Raw genomic sequence first — 15286 nt, 5'->3', positions numbered from 1 at the left:
ATTACAATTTTGTATGGTATTTTTGTATGAAATGCGGTAGGAACATTGAAGAGTAAAACATAGTTCGTTGACACTAACCAGGAGTCAAGCAGCACGTTCCACTCTACTGCACTTAATGTAGCGATAAACCATGCCACTTCTTCACCGGGACTTCTCTTTATTAGAGAAATCCCTGATTCCGGTTCAAGTCCCATTTATCGCCGGAGCACTTTAATTCTTGCCAAAACACTAACACCATCCCGCTTGGAAGTAGCAAACAGGAATACTCAAAACAGCAAAAAAAAAGAGAACGTTTCCGAACTGATTGGCGTAATCCTTTTCCGCTTTCGCTTCGCGGCGAACATTAAGTAGGGCAAAATTAATTATGAACCATCCCGAACGTCGAGCGTTCTAAATCGATTCTCGCCGGGTCGCCATTAAGGCAACGCGTGCGAATGGAAAGGGATGGGTAGTTAAGGGATAAAGTAGGGTGGGGAATGTCATCCCTACGCAAGACTCCGTCGAAATCGAAGCGCTATGTTTAATATTATCACTCGAAAATAAGCTAATAGACACAATATCGTCTTTCGTCGAGAAGACTTTCACGGTGGAGGGCTTTTGTTGTTTCTTTCTGGATGCGGTGGTAGGTGTAAGGCGGTGTACGGTGGGGTGGAGTGTGCTTAATGATTTATGCTTCCCTCCCGGTAGATTGTTGAGACGATGCGAGACGCATCTGTGCGGTGGTGTGGGTTGGGTGTAAGCGAGCGAACGATGATAAACAGTGTTTGATGCGGTTTTGCGTTCGATATGCCGCAGATGAGTGGTGATAAAGTTTTCGCAAACGTGCGGACTTTCATTTCTTCATGCTGGAAAACGTACACACACACACACACACGCATGGGCGCTCCCAAACGGAGAGATAATTTCTCATCCGCATAAACCAACACCGTTACACCAGCCGGTGGTGGTTGGTGTGGGTTGGTGCGTTGATCGCCGTTAACCGTGCCGCGGAATGCATTGAATAAGGCGAACCATTCTGGCGAAGGACGCGAAACCACGCTGGGGGAGGGATGTTTCGAGGTTTTGTGGCTAGTTTTCGGTAAAGCATCAAGGGAAAGGTGAACAATGAGGGGTTTATTCCGGTACAAAATTTAATTAGTTTGATTGATTTTTCCGCGTAAACGTTTTCCAATCGGTTCCCACGATTAGGGATCGATCGCTAATTGAATGATAAATATCTCATAACCAGCGCTGACGTGATTGATCACAATGGCGCGGGTTGCCCGTGAGACTGTGGACGGTTTTCGTACGGATTTGGTGGGATTACAAAGGCGTTCAGTGTGCCCTTTTCTAGATGAAGCATGATTTGATAGAATTCGCAGGAGTTTTAGTTCAGTTCAGACGCTCTTATTTGATGCATGAATGGTTGGGCTGACGTTTTATTAAATAAATTGGAAATAAGAATTACATTAAGAATATTCTCTGTAGAGAGTATGAATGGAAAAAGCCATTTGGGGGTTTTAGCGGAATAATATTTCTTATGGTTAAGGGAACGTAGTGCTAATTAGCCGTTTGAATACTGTTTTTTTTAATTCGAGGGAATTGAAAATAAGTTGTTTTCTTTTCCAATAAATCCCTTTGTAATAAAACTTGTACAACAATTTTTCAATTGGCGTCACATTATGGAGACGCCCGGTGATTCATTAATCTTTACGTGCCGAGATCGCTATCCTTAATATACCTTTTCCTTAATATTTTACTTCTTGACCTGTCAAGGAAAGGTCAAGCTACAGAATATGGTCAATGGACATTCGTGGTTGAATGTTCGTGTCACCTCCCCACAACCCTTCCGTCGTGTTTATTTGTGTTCCATATCGGTAAGAATTTTAATGCTGGGCCGGTGTTCATGCCGGACATATAGGTCTTCAAAGCCCATCGAAGACCTATATGTCCGGCTTGATAACCGACATCTTTAAGCCATAAAGCATGCTTAATCTTCAGGCTCGTTACAATAATAATGTTTTAAAAACTGCATAAAATACATTAGAAAGGTGTTATTGTTTAGCTCTCTTGTTAGGAAAGGAGGAAGAGTTACTAATAATTAGTAGTAACAATTCATAATCTATTATAAATTATTGCTGTTGCTTATGACAATTAGGAATAGAAATTATAATTTTACATTGATTGTTTAAATGTTCGATTTTTGGTTGATAAAGAAGAGCTTATTTTTCTTTTTTATCGGCACCACAACCTCACGAGGTCTAGGCCTGCCATTTCTGGCTTTTTTTGACTTTATTCTCCCGTAGCTGGATAGTCAGTCCTGCGTACGAAGGTTGGGATATAGGTCCTGTCGTGCTTCCTGTCGTGTAAAGACCACTACCCTAAGGGGGCGCCCTATAATATCTTAATATAGCAATAACATGTTTAAAACTTTAAAATGGTACCAAAATAGACCAAACATTTTGTGTTATGTTGTTAAATAGATTTCCATCCATTTGCAGTACTTTCGTCCATTACAGCAAGCAAAACATATGCCATTATTCAAGCGGTTTGATGGAGCAAAGAAAAAAACCTTCATAAAACTCTTTCGATGAAAATTGTGCGGTCAGCTATTGTGCTGTACGTCAGTCCACTCAATTTGCCTCTAAATGCTTCTATTACAATGTGTCAGTCCGGTGTCAGTTGCAGCGTGGAGCACAATTTTCTATTACGATGCAACAACACGTTGTATTTCGATGATCTGCAAGTGATGGAAAGAAAAATTGACACCGCCGGAACGGTTCGATGGCAACAAAAGCTGCACAAACTGCAGCTGCGTCGTGAATTGCTTTTAATTTGCTATTGAACGAAAGGAGCACAATACAACGGCGTGCTTAAAATTTGAGGATGCTTTTGACGTCATTTAAAGTGGTAGTTTGACCCAAATTAAATCTGTCAGAAGGAATCAGCAATTGCGAGACAGAGAGAGGGTGAGAGTGAGAGAGAAAGAGAGGAAGAGAAACAGAAACGAAGCTGTGGACAAAACCCGTACGTGCTCGTGGGAATCAATTTTTGCTGCTAATTCCAACAATATCCTCTTGACCGAGGCCGAAATATCTTGCGAATGGGGTGGGTCCTTCATGATAGCCTTGCATTAGGGTGATGGTGGCCGTAATCAATACACGTCAACTTTGGCACGTGCGTGTGCTGAAGCCCGGTACGATGGATATCGACGAAGCGAAATGTCGACGAGAAATATTGATCCTTCAGCAAGGCACTCGACTGTACGGTCGGGTGGCAACTTCATCTTTCGAGCAACACAACACCCAAGCTCTTGGGGATTGTTGTAAAATTGCTTTTCTTGGTGTCGAAGTGTCCTTTTACCAGCGGGGGTGGTGATGTCAAATAGAAAAACGATCGATGGTTGGCGAGGTACGAAAATGGGGCATGCAACAGGACATTTTCTAGGTAGATGCTGGCAGGGTGATATAGTCGGCACGTTTGAACCCTGATTTGTTGTGTGGAGTTATCACTCATACGATCTCGAGTGTGTAAGGCGTCCCCTTAGCCGTCGCGTTGGTGTTTCTGCGATACTAATTAGTGAAGATTTGCTTAACAAAACTGACAACACACACTTTGGTCACGAAATAGTAAGAAGTACTTGAATAGTATTAAGAATTGCTCAGTTTCAATCTATCTAGCTAATTCAAGTGACAAATAGAGGAGCTAATTAGCAAAACGTCCATACAATGTCCATTTTATTAAAAAAACATTTAAAAAAACATAAAACAGATAATGATAAGATATGGTAAGATAAGTTAAGATAAGATGAAGAAAAGGAAACGAAAAATCAATATTTATGAACAGATAAACAACTAAAGAGGGATGATTAGTAGAACTACTTACGTTAAAGCGTTAAGATAAATAAGATAAAATTAAGAAAAGATAAAATCAGTAATCACTAAAGCAATGTTAACAAACTTATTGAAAATTAATATTTTTGAACTCATGATGATTTCTGAAAAAAAAAAACCAATATTTTAATGATGCTTGACAATTGTGAGTAGTTTACATGTTGGTTTCGCATTTGGTGTTAATATTCTGTAGCTGGTTTGTTAGATTAAAGTATGAAATGATTTTTTTTAATGCAAAAGCAAAGTAGATTAAATTAATTTCTTAAAATCAAAAGACCATCTGCTCATGAAGACTTAATTTTCATTCAGATTGATTACGAACTACAAACAGATTCGTGTTTATTGCGAAGATATCGTCTTATTCAAGAGGAAGTTCGATAAATTTATGATTTATATAGGTTTGGGACATCGCCGCTTGATCCATAAATCATACAAAGCGTTAGTTGTGCGAATGATGGAGACGCCTAGTTGCTTATAAAAATACGTTTTCGGAAAATTAACTGTTGCTACTTAATTCCCCTAGGAATAGTGAAAAACCAATCAGAATCTATTTTTCCATCCTTTCTACTGTCGCTGTAACGCCACTGATTGAAGTTTAAACGGTCTCACTGCGTCATACCCACTGGTGGTAATTTCCTTACATCAAAAGCAATAAAGCCTATCATTAGTACGTCTCGCGTTAGTGGGCAAATTGCGTTTGCGTGCTCGGCAAACCGAAGAAAGGCAACACAATCTCGAACGTGTCACTAATGTGCATACCACCGTGTAAAGGCAACGCGCCACCATTTTGGAGTGATTTTAATTTTCCAATCTAACGACATTTTTCCAACTGCTCTTCCGGCCGATCGCTAACTTACCCCTGTTTGGTTCCTTCCCTTCCGTTTCATTTTGCAGAGACTCCCGGATGGATGGGTGGAAGAAGTGTCTGGTGGCGGTGTTGGTGCTGGCACTGGTAAGCACCCAGCTGGCCCCGGTCGGTTCGAACGCAACCGAAACGCGTCCAAAGTCCGGTGGTCGGGAACGTTCCCCGGGTGCGACCGCCATCGCGTCCCTTTCGTCCGCATCGATAGCGGCCGCCATTGCCTCACGCAGTGCGGCTGGCAGCAGCAATGGTAACAGCAGCGGAAACGGAAGTAGCAGTGGAAGCGGAAGTGGTAGCCCGAATGGTGGTGGCAACGGTGGGAAATGTAATATCGCTCAGTTGCGCTGCGCCAACGGGACCTGCATACCGTCGTCGAAATTCTGCGACGGCAATTTCGATTGCCTTGATAAGAGCGACGAGCCGAAATCTTGTACAGGTAAGTGTGCTTTGATTACTTCGCCTTTCAATTGTGTTCCCTGCCGTTGTTTTGCCCTTCCCCGTTGCCCAAGGTACCGAGATGCAAGTTATGAGTTTTGGGGGAGGTTTCGTTTCGATTTTTTTTTTTCGTTCACTTTTATTATTATCTTCCCTCGTTGGGCACGGCAAGGCAGACAGCGTCTTGGTGCGCCGGATAGCATTTTGTCAAAGCTGGGATAAAGAATGCCGTAGCTGGTAAAGGCGGTCTTTAGAGGTTAATACTCCTTTGTTCCCGGGGCAATGTGTTTGCAATTGAGCCTTCCGTTAAGGAATTCCTTACGCTTCCTTCAGGTGGGAGTAGCATAACAACGTGAAAAGCAAACTGGCTCGGTGTCGTAAATCGTTGAATTGCTTCACGTGTCGTTTCGTTTCCATTTAGCACAACCGAAAGTAACGAACTGTGCAGCGAAACCTAAGCCAGATCTACCGTATTTTGGAGCTTTTTCGTTTTTTTTACTGGGGGTGGATTCTTAACTCCCTCAAAATTAGAGCAAAAGAAGCTGATGTAGCATTATGTTTTGTTTCATTCCCGTTTAAGATACCTTTGTTCGGTTGTAGCCATACGCGCTTTGCGGGACGCCCGGTGTAAAATGAATCACCCTGTTGCGCCGGAAGCGAATGGACGTTTGATTGTTGTTTTTCACTCGTTGTATTTTCCGTTTCTTTTAGGTTAATTTTTTTGTGTTTTGGTTTTCTTCCCGCCGGACTGGAAATTGTTTGCCCAATCCCCTACGGAGCGATACGCTGGGCACGGGCGCAACACGCGAACCTTTGGAAAATGGTGCAATTGAGCTTTTGAATTAAATTTTCGGCTGACTGTGTCGTGCTCGGTGCTTTATTGTGGTGTTGGTTTGGTTTTTTCTTCCCGAAGCCAAACACCAGTTCTGTTTTGTCTTTCCGAACCGTGCTATAATATGAACTTCATGGTGCCATAAAAAATGCATACCTATTCATGGCCTGTACCCAGCCTGTAAATATAAAGCAATTGTGTAGCTGATTTTTTTCTGGCGAGTTTAAATTTGTGTGCATTTGGCCGAGGAAAAATGGGTATTGAAGGCTCTCATAATTAAAAAGCACAACTTTTCATCCGGGTGTTCGGGTTTATTCGTACTCCGTTTTAACCGGGAAATGAGTTCTGACAGTTTTTGTAGTAGTTGATTGTTTATAGAGGTTTTGGAGTTCTGACAGTAATTTGACACAGGACACAGGATCCATTTTGCTATAAATATTAGCTTTGTAGGGTTTGTAAAGTTTTTATTTTATTGAATTATTATAGCGAAATAAATCTAAAATTTTTATTTGAAAGTTAGAATATTTCATCATTTAGTAATGAAATTTTCATTTCTTGTGTCAGCGGTGTTGTTAAGATATGTCAAATCTCCTTAGGATTCCAGATTCCGGAAAGGTACGGATGAACGGTTATCTACTGTAGTATGCATTAGCAAAATCTAATACACTTTTTATCCGTGTGGCTCACTTTACCGGATACGGAAGATTGTCGGTTAGAACAGCGTTCTACTGTATTTTATATTTATTAGACCAATTTTCAACAAATAATATTTTACAGTCGACAGTTAAGCTGTTGACAATCGGTTTAACACAAAGAAACTACATTAATGGTGCAATTGGGTGGAAATACGTCGAAATATGCCAACTGTACCCATAACTTGTGCTTTTGATTTTCAGTAAAGCTCGCAAACCAAGCGTTAAATTATCAACTGCAAGCTGCTGGGTGGAAGAAGTACCTCCCTGCTAGTAGGAATTTTAAACTGTGCACCACGACAAGCTAGACTAGTTTGTTCCAGTTTCGAGTTTGCAAAACTTTACATAAAGCTTCAGCGATGGTTTGACGAGCCAAAGTCGAACAGAGCAAAGTTTCTCCTCAAAGTCCTCTAAACCACCTTTTTCTCGCACACTGAACAAAACATAAAAAAAAGCAAAACGCAAATAAAAAAAACATTGTTCTCAATTTTTCCAATCAAATCCCATTCAGCTGTGCTTGGTTTGGGGAGTGAAAAAAAAACGCCCCACTTCCGTTTCTATGCGGTAATCAGCATTGACGGCAGGAGTTTGTACCTTATTTTTTGTCTGCAACCCGTATCATTATCGCCTGCAATAATCATTCGCTGCTCGGTCGGTATTTCAGAGCCCCCCGGGAGTGACTTCACTGCAGTTTGGTGTGCATTAAAAGTGAACTGCTGTTTGATATCACTTTGCCAAAGCAGCTGTTACGGCGCGAGCGAGGGACCGAACGCCATCGGTAAAGTCGTTATCATTGATCCCGCTTTCGTCGGTGCAGCATCGAAATGGGAAGGATCGCTTAAGGGCGCTGATTTTTGTGGGAAACAAAACTTCTCCCGCAGCCTGATTGTGTGTGTGTGTATGTTGGTTTTTATCCCCCATTCAAGCTCAAATGCACAAAGCTTTTACCCGTTCCGGCGCATGGGAAATTTTTATTCTCGTTTCTTTTCAAGAAAACCATCAGCAGTGTTAAAGTTTTTTGGGACGAAAGTTTTAACGACCATGCGAAACGCCTCGAAGGGCCTTGAAAAAGCCTCCAGAAAATAATGGAGAAATAAGTGGGCATGAGCGAAAGCAAAACAGGAATTGCAACTTAAGTCCTACTGCCACACACACACATTTTGCGATCTGAAAACAGTGTTTCGCTTTCGGACGTCCGGTTGGGAAATGACCACCCAAAATTTGTTGTCCAACGAGTGTGCTGACGTTCGTTCGGCTCGACTGGTTGGTGTGCAGTGGTCAGCCCCGGAGACGGATTTCCGGTAAGGAAGATCACGTTCCCGGCAAGCCGTTCAACCGTTTCCATCTCGATTTGGACCGACGAGGTTGGAAAGGTACGATAAACTTTGCCTTCCGGTTGAAACATGTACTCTCCGAACCGAGTGTTGTCACCGAAAAGGGCAGAACGGATGGAAACGAAGTGTGGGAAATTGTAAAGAATAAAACAGCACAGGCAACCAAAAAAAAAAAACTTATGATTGAATATGAGAGACAAAGTAACTTTTGCGTTAAGTGTATTATGAGTGGAAAGTTGACGAAGAAAGAAGTTAAACCATGGTGTAGAAAATGATGCTCTAAAAGGATAGGGTAACCCTTAAAGCAGTGATGTTTATTTAAAGTTGAATCTGCTGTCTGACAATTTGCCCCATAAGAGTGCATTGCTCGGAATAATTTTGACCTAGCAAACACTCGAAATAGGTAGATAGGTTGATTCTAGTGATTGATAAAATCCAATTTTTCTTAAGTGGATTTTATTAAATTATGAATAAAAATTGAAAATTAAATTTAAATTAACAAAATATTAAAATGTTTGGTTAAACTTTGGTTAATTTTGAATTCAATGTTAGAACAAAAGTGAGACATTTGCGAGCGAAATAGTCCATGGAAAGCTTTCCTTCTTCAAAGGCCAGACGGATTTAGCGATGCTGATCGGAAACCGATTAACATAGCCGGACAGTGTTTGACACTTGAAAGCGGAATTTACGGATATTAGTGGAAGTCTGAAAATATAAATAAGTGATCATTAATGGTTGTTAGATAGAGTATTAATGATTTACATATGCTGATACTTACTTAATCATGAATATTTAATTTTGCCAAAACTCATCCTCCAGGGAGTCGCTCAGCGAGTGAAATATGATATTATTCAATGGAACACGGTGACCCACTGCAACTGGGCACTCATTGCACAATCATTCAGTTTAGAATAAGTGTCATAGTAGCATGCAGCTACTAAATGAAGATAATTCGTACATAATTGAAAATAAAAATTGGATTTTTTCGAATCGAATCCGGAGTTTTCGGAGTTGAGTTCGTTTTTCGTCTTCATGATCGGGGTGGATTCATGAAATCGGAAGAAATAGTTTTTTAAATGTGCAATTTAAAAAGAAAATAATTTTTAAATAATACATACAATCGACAATTACTAGTACACAGAGTTAAGCAAGTGAAAATTTTTTTTCGAGAATTTAGGGATATAGGGGTAAATAATGTTGATGAAAAATACACTTCGGGCTTCTACTTCGTTGTACGTGAGGATATTTTTAATTTTTTTCTCAAGACTCTGAGCTTCAATATAATAACAAAAATGATTTTTTATTGCCCCTTAAGGGTTTAAGAGGCATGATTTTTGCAGTTTGTTACAACAACATCCCTTTACTAGGCTGCTCCATTCGGATCTCCGTTAAGTCTCGGGTTCGAGAGGAAAGTTTATCTTTCCCAGCACCTACTCCTCCTCCAGTTTTACACTGTTTCCATGCGTCGGAAAAATGGTGCACAAAATGATCAGCCCGTCTACAGTCCAAGGCCGTCTCAAATTGTGTTCAAAGTTCAAACCTCATCCCATCAATTCGAACGCGTCGTTGGAGTTGCAAAAAAAAAACAGCAAAAACTCCTGATGCGGACATTTCATCGCTCAAGTGAGGCCCTTATTGAGACCGGCCAGAGCAAGATGCAGACTATTCAGCCGTCGGAAAATGAGCTGTCGGCTGGAAAAGCTTACAATTCAACATTATGAAAATGGAGATAGAGCGATAGCAGCTATGTTCCTCTTGCACGCGCAAACCAGATAGCGACCACTTTTCTTGGTTGGGTGTTCGTTTTTCCGCGGCTGCAGTCATCATTTCCCCCGTGTGCCGACTCCTCCTGCTCCATATTTACGCTCCCGGAAGTGGAAAAGTTTGCTCCTTGTGCACTATGGCCGCCGGTGGCGGTGAAAGCGCAACTTTCTACCATTGTATCGTTCACGGGGCGCACGCTATCCGAGAAGTGCATTATTTTTATGACCACAGTGGGAGTGGGGTTTTGGAAAAAAAAACCATGGAGACAGCACTCTCCATGCGCTCATGACACGGTGATCAAAATTTTATGGTGAAATATAATAAACTTGTATGTGTGTATGATGCGCAGGAAGAAAATCGCAACCAAACACACCGTTGTATGACTATCGTTTTGACCGCAAATCATTACGCTCCTTGGGCGGAGCGAGTTTTGCTCGCTTTCCCGGTCCATTAATCGTAATTCGTTCGTACCGGTGTGTGTCTCAGCGCTGCCGGAAGCATCGGTCGCTTTGGAAAAAAGGTTTTTTTTCCCAGGGAAGTGATCCAGTTTTGGCGAAATACTCCCAACACGCACATTCCCGACCGAAATCTCTTCCTTTTTGTGATTTTAGTGCGGTGAAGAATGGAGTTGGGAAGTTTCCTTTTCCCTTGTTTGCACCTTTCAATGCTCATTCATCATACGTTTCATGTGTGGAAAAGGAGAAACTGATACTGATTTTTCCTTTCGGGTTTTGGCTTCGCTCATAACTTTTTAACACTTTAGAAAAGAGCAAGGTTTTATAGCCACTCTCGGATGGGAATGACCATCCGTTTCACGGTACCTTTGATGGGTCGGAAAAACACTAGCTGAAGTGCAGTGTCATGATCGAACGCCGGGATGTGGGGTTGGTGGTTTGCTGAAAAGGAGTTTCGAATCTAAAAGGTAATTTCTATATGATTGGTACCCGGGCATAAAAACGAATGATGAACTTTAGATTACCGTGTATTTTTTCAATTATATTTCGTTCCCGAATACATATAAAACATGTTTTGCCAAAATTAACAATCTTGCTTTTTATCGTCAATTTTATTACTAATAATATGATTACTAGAAAATTCTACAAAAAAGATTCCCATATGCTCCCAAAAACAGTGAAAAATTTTCTCCAAGCAACCTTTTCCTTTTCCAAATTAAATGCCAAAAATGCTGACATATTACTGTTGATGGTGAGTAGACATTAAACTTTCCTTAGGTTCCATTTGCGTCCATTTTATCAACCACACACCGTAGGACTGTTCACGCACGGTTCATTGTACTGTTCCTGGTTGAATCTCACACTACAGTGGGCCATACTGCAACTTGGATACGAGTAAATTTTACGTTTGTTCTTTATGTGGAGTGGTTTGAATGATGTTGAATTTAAAACAATTGATTGAAACAAATTCATATTCTAATATTCTGTGAAAAATTCATTTACAATATAACTGATCAAAAAACAGTTTTCAAACCTTGGATGAGGACAACAGGGTAACAATTTTGTTTTTTTTCAATCAAGTGGTTTTTTAAACAGTGCAATTTAGTATAAAAAATTGGCAATAAATTATAAAATGGAAGAAATTTTTTTTTATAAAAGTACCTTTAATCTGGAATTGTTGATTTTCTTAAGTTGTTTCACAGTCTGACATACATAATTAGTAGTTCTCGAAAGGTGATTTTGATGGTTTCCTAACCAATACTTGAATTTGTGAAAATGATTACCGAAAAGAGTAAAATAATTAAAACTCTAATAAAATGATTGAACCATCTGACAGACGATTCCTAAGCGTAGTTCAAGGTGCATAGAATGAAATTGTGTCTGTCATGATTTAAAAGGGCGTGATAACATGTACATAAACATCTAAAAATGGCAATCGATGTTGAATCAAACAATTAAATCTAGCTGAAATTAACACATTTTCAACACAAAACAAATTAAAAACGAAATGCAAAGAAATGATAATTAACAATAAAATATTGTAACAAAATGCAGTAAGCGAAGGTGTAAACGAAAATCATGGGTGTAGTCGACGCTCACGAAGACGATTTTGTAGGTGTCCGTGCTTGTGTTCGGCCCATTGTATGTCGGAAGAATTGTCTTGTGAAGTGAGGACAGATGTAACCGGTCATGCGTCCTCACTATCCTAAAATCTTCAGTTAACAGTATACACTCGTCCTTCTCTAATCCATTCTTGTATGCTCATAAATGAATTTAAATGTAAAGAAAAAACGAAGGAACTCATCAGCCGTGCGCTTTGTTTCGTCACCATTGTCTGTAACTATTTTCCAGAGTTGCATATTTTCCACCGGGATCATCAAAATACTGTCGGTTGATGGTTTGATGGAAAGCTCAGCAAATACCACGTGTAGCACAAGCAAAAAGGGACCTTATCCCAAATTTTCCCCTGTTCTTCCCATTGTAGGAACATATTTTGCTCATGCTTACAGTTTGTCCCTCTTTGTTTGATTGCGTTCAGCATTTCGCAACTGAAATCTTATGCCCGCGCAACCGTGTCCGTTGTTCGGCTTCCCTCTGTTTGGTTTGGCCCTGTTTTGAGTAGCAGCGATTCGTCGACTTCTTAAAACTGTGGTGACATATTCGAAAAATTAATATTCAGCAACCGTCATTCTTTACCCGCGACTTGCCCGTGCCCATTGTTGGAGGCGTTGTGCCACAGTCGGCAGAAAATTCAAGGCTCTAATCTCGATCATGTCCCCTCAGGCCTGGTTCGAGGGAGTGCGTTTTTTTGTTTTTGGTTGTTGTTGGGGATTCCCTTTGAGTTTCGCTTCTTCCAACGTTTCGCGGTCCGTGGTGTTTACTGAGCTTGCGAACTGGTGCCACAGTTGAGCCAGTTTGCACAAAATTTCCCCTCATTTTGGGGTGGGTTTTTTGTTTGTCGATATTTTTTTTTGATTTCCAGTTCAGTTCATGCCGACGAAGCGGGCAAAAAGCTTAAGGGAGCAGAAGCTCACTTGTCGTGACCTCTCTTATCATAAGTCGGTGCCACTCACAGTGCGCCATACCGGCCTAGAGCGGTGTCCTTGGTACGCTCCGGTAGGAGAATCCGCTTTCCGAATAAACATGTGTGCCTGTGTGAGTGCTGTATGTATGTATCTTTAGGTACAGGATGGAGTGATAAGGCTGCTTCGGAGTATCGGCTGAAGAATTCGCTTTGCATTTTTTATGAATTTAAATTGACTCGTGGGGTAAAAGCAAGAACGGAAAAGATATGCAGAAAGACACCCACCCAGCCTGAAGGAGCTCATAAAACCGGGGGGTTTGGGTTTGGGCTTTGTTCTCCCTTCCTGCCCAGCACTCTTCCTTCCCACTCAGCACTGCCGCAGGGGCAAGCCACCGAGGCAAGCTTAGATTTAATAATGCTGAGGTTATTATTTGGGGAAGATAATTCCAAATTATGAAGCTGAAGGCTTGACTTAGACGCAGTCGAATGCCATCCCACCGGAGTCGCAAGAAAAAATCTCAAAAGTCCGGATTAGGGAAAACCTCACCCGGCCTGGCTCGGCGGACATTTTCTGGGGAAGAATAATTAAATTGTATAGGCTTCATAAATATGGATCAATACGCCCATTGCCCGGTGCTGATGTATGCCTGTGTGAAGCGGTTGGCGATGTATTTCCGATGGTAACAATGCTGATGATGGGGACAGGACCACCAGAGAAGTTGGAGCCCTGAATTATGCCCCGATAATCGCATTTATCGGAAAATCCGTAAAACCCCTCATGGTTGGGTAGGGAAAATATAAACTTTTTTCTCTACCCATTCTTCAGGATTTTTCAGGGCGAAGTTCGATGAAATGTTCGTAAATTTTTGGCTTCAGAAAGAACTTCATTGCGTGGACGAAGGATTTCTTCTGCCTTTTTGCTTTGATGCACAGCCAACTTGTACATTCTGAACGGCTCGGCCTCATTGTCTGCTGGGGCAAGATAAAGCAGCAACCCAGTTTGCTTGCTTGGCTGTAAGCCCATGGTCGATGTTTTCGGAGGGAGGATTTATGTTGGAGGATTTTGTTTCGGAGAAAAACTCGAAAGCACTGATTAGAATCCGCACCATTCAGCTGCAGTCAGTTCTGCTAACGAGCAATATCAATTCAATTATTTGTCCATCGCCCATCTGCCATTCCTGGGAGAGGGGGTTATGAACCACGTAAGACGCTTGCGGCTGTCATCTTGTAAGCCGGAAATGTCATCTTTACGTGCGCTCGGTTGAGGTCAGTTGCAATTCGTACTAATATTGGAGTTGGGCAATGTCTTTCCCTTCACATATCGCATCGACAGGTTCCACAATCAACTGCTGTGTCAACGCAATAAACCGAACCGGACAGAAACCATTCCTCGCTAATATCCGCTTCGGGTTTCGATTGTTTCGTACATGCGCACGGTCGTGGACAAGTGGTTTATTTTACCCGTCGAAGCGACGAGTACCCCGACCGGGGCTGACAGCACAGCTACAAAACCCCCGGTTGCATGCATGGCAATGGTAACATTTTCAAGCAGGAACGAAAAGTCAACCGGATACTTTCTTGTGCTGGTAGTTTGTTTGTTTGACAATCGAAATAAATAAGAGCGGCAGATGGGGCTGTTGCCGGTATGGTGGAAAATGTGCACCGTGCGGAAAATATATCGTCACCGGGCGCTCGAGTTTGTTAGAAATAAAACAAACCACTTACCCTTCCATACGGCAAATGGTGGAATAACGTCGCACTGCTGGGAAAAAGACCGCCCCGCTACCAAGAATTGTACCGACCGCCGGCGCGGTGCAGATAGGACGGGAATGTGGTTCTGGTTTGGCACGAAAAGGTAGATTGTTTGCGTTGTCAGAACTATCGTAGGAGTTTTCTAATTACTATAATGAAGATAGAACATTTGCACAGCAGGAAAGCGAAGCGTTTGTACCCTTTTCTTTTCCTGCTGCACTGTGTGTGTGTGTTTTTTCCTGTACGCTCCCCTGTTGTCGGTTGGATGAAAAGTGTGTACGTTTATTTATTGCAGCACAGTACCCGAAAACCTCCCTCCAGACACACACACACACACACGCACACATTCGGGCAATAATGTTGAGTAAACGAAATCACAACGAATGCATGCAATATTTGTGCATATGTGCAGCAAACAACAAGGTGGAAAGAATTTCACCTGCGCGTACGGGTCACTGGCAAAAGGGTATGCGTTCGTTGCACGGGGCACACAGTAAAGCAAAGTTTGACGAAGAACGAAAACAAATATAGCATTTGGCAAATCAAATTAAAGTGAGCCTTTTTTTTTGTTGGTGTGAATAAGTTTTTGAGATGCTCATTTGCAAAAGGGCGAGGATCGTGTGTGTGTGTGTGTAAATAGTGCCGGAAGAAACTAAATGTACCCTGGAACCTAGGGGACGGGGTTGAAAATTTGAGGGTTGAATTAATTATAGTTTAATTTATGCAACATCAAACGCTATGCAATTTTTGTCGAACAAATTAAA

General features: G+C 41.6%; 1 protein-coding gene across 1 annotated transcript in view; it reads left to right on the top strand.

Annotated features, from left to right (window-relative positions):
• Positions 1 to 4776: 4776 nt before the first annotated feature.
• LOC128707806 (uncharacterized) overlaps positions 4777 to 15286 on the top strand; it is a 40513-nt gene continuing 30003 nt past the window's right edge. The window contains exon 1 of the mRNA XM_053802764.1: positions 4777 to 5170. Within this exon, the coding sequence (XP_053658739.1) occupies positions 4777 to 5170 (394 nt within the window). The remainder of the gene's footprint in view (positions 5171 to 15286) is intronic.

This window comes from Anopheles marshallii, chromosome 2 (genome assembly GCF_943734725.1).
Source record: "Anopheles marshallii chromosome 2, idAnoMarsDA_429_01, whole genome shotgun sequence".
Lineage (NCBI taxonomy): Eukaryota > Metazoa > Arthropoda > Insecta > Diptera > Culicidae > Anopheles > Anopheles marshallii.
Note: the sequence above shows the minus strand (reverse complement) of the source record. Positions and strands in the feature narration are given on the sequence as shown.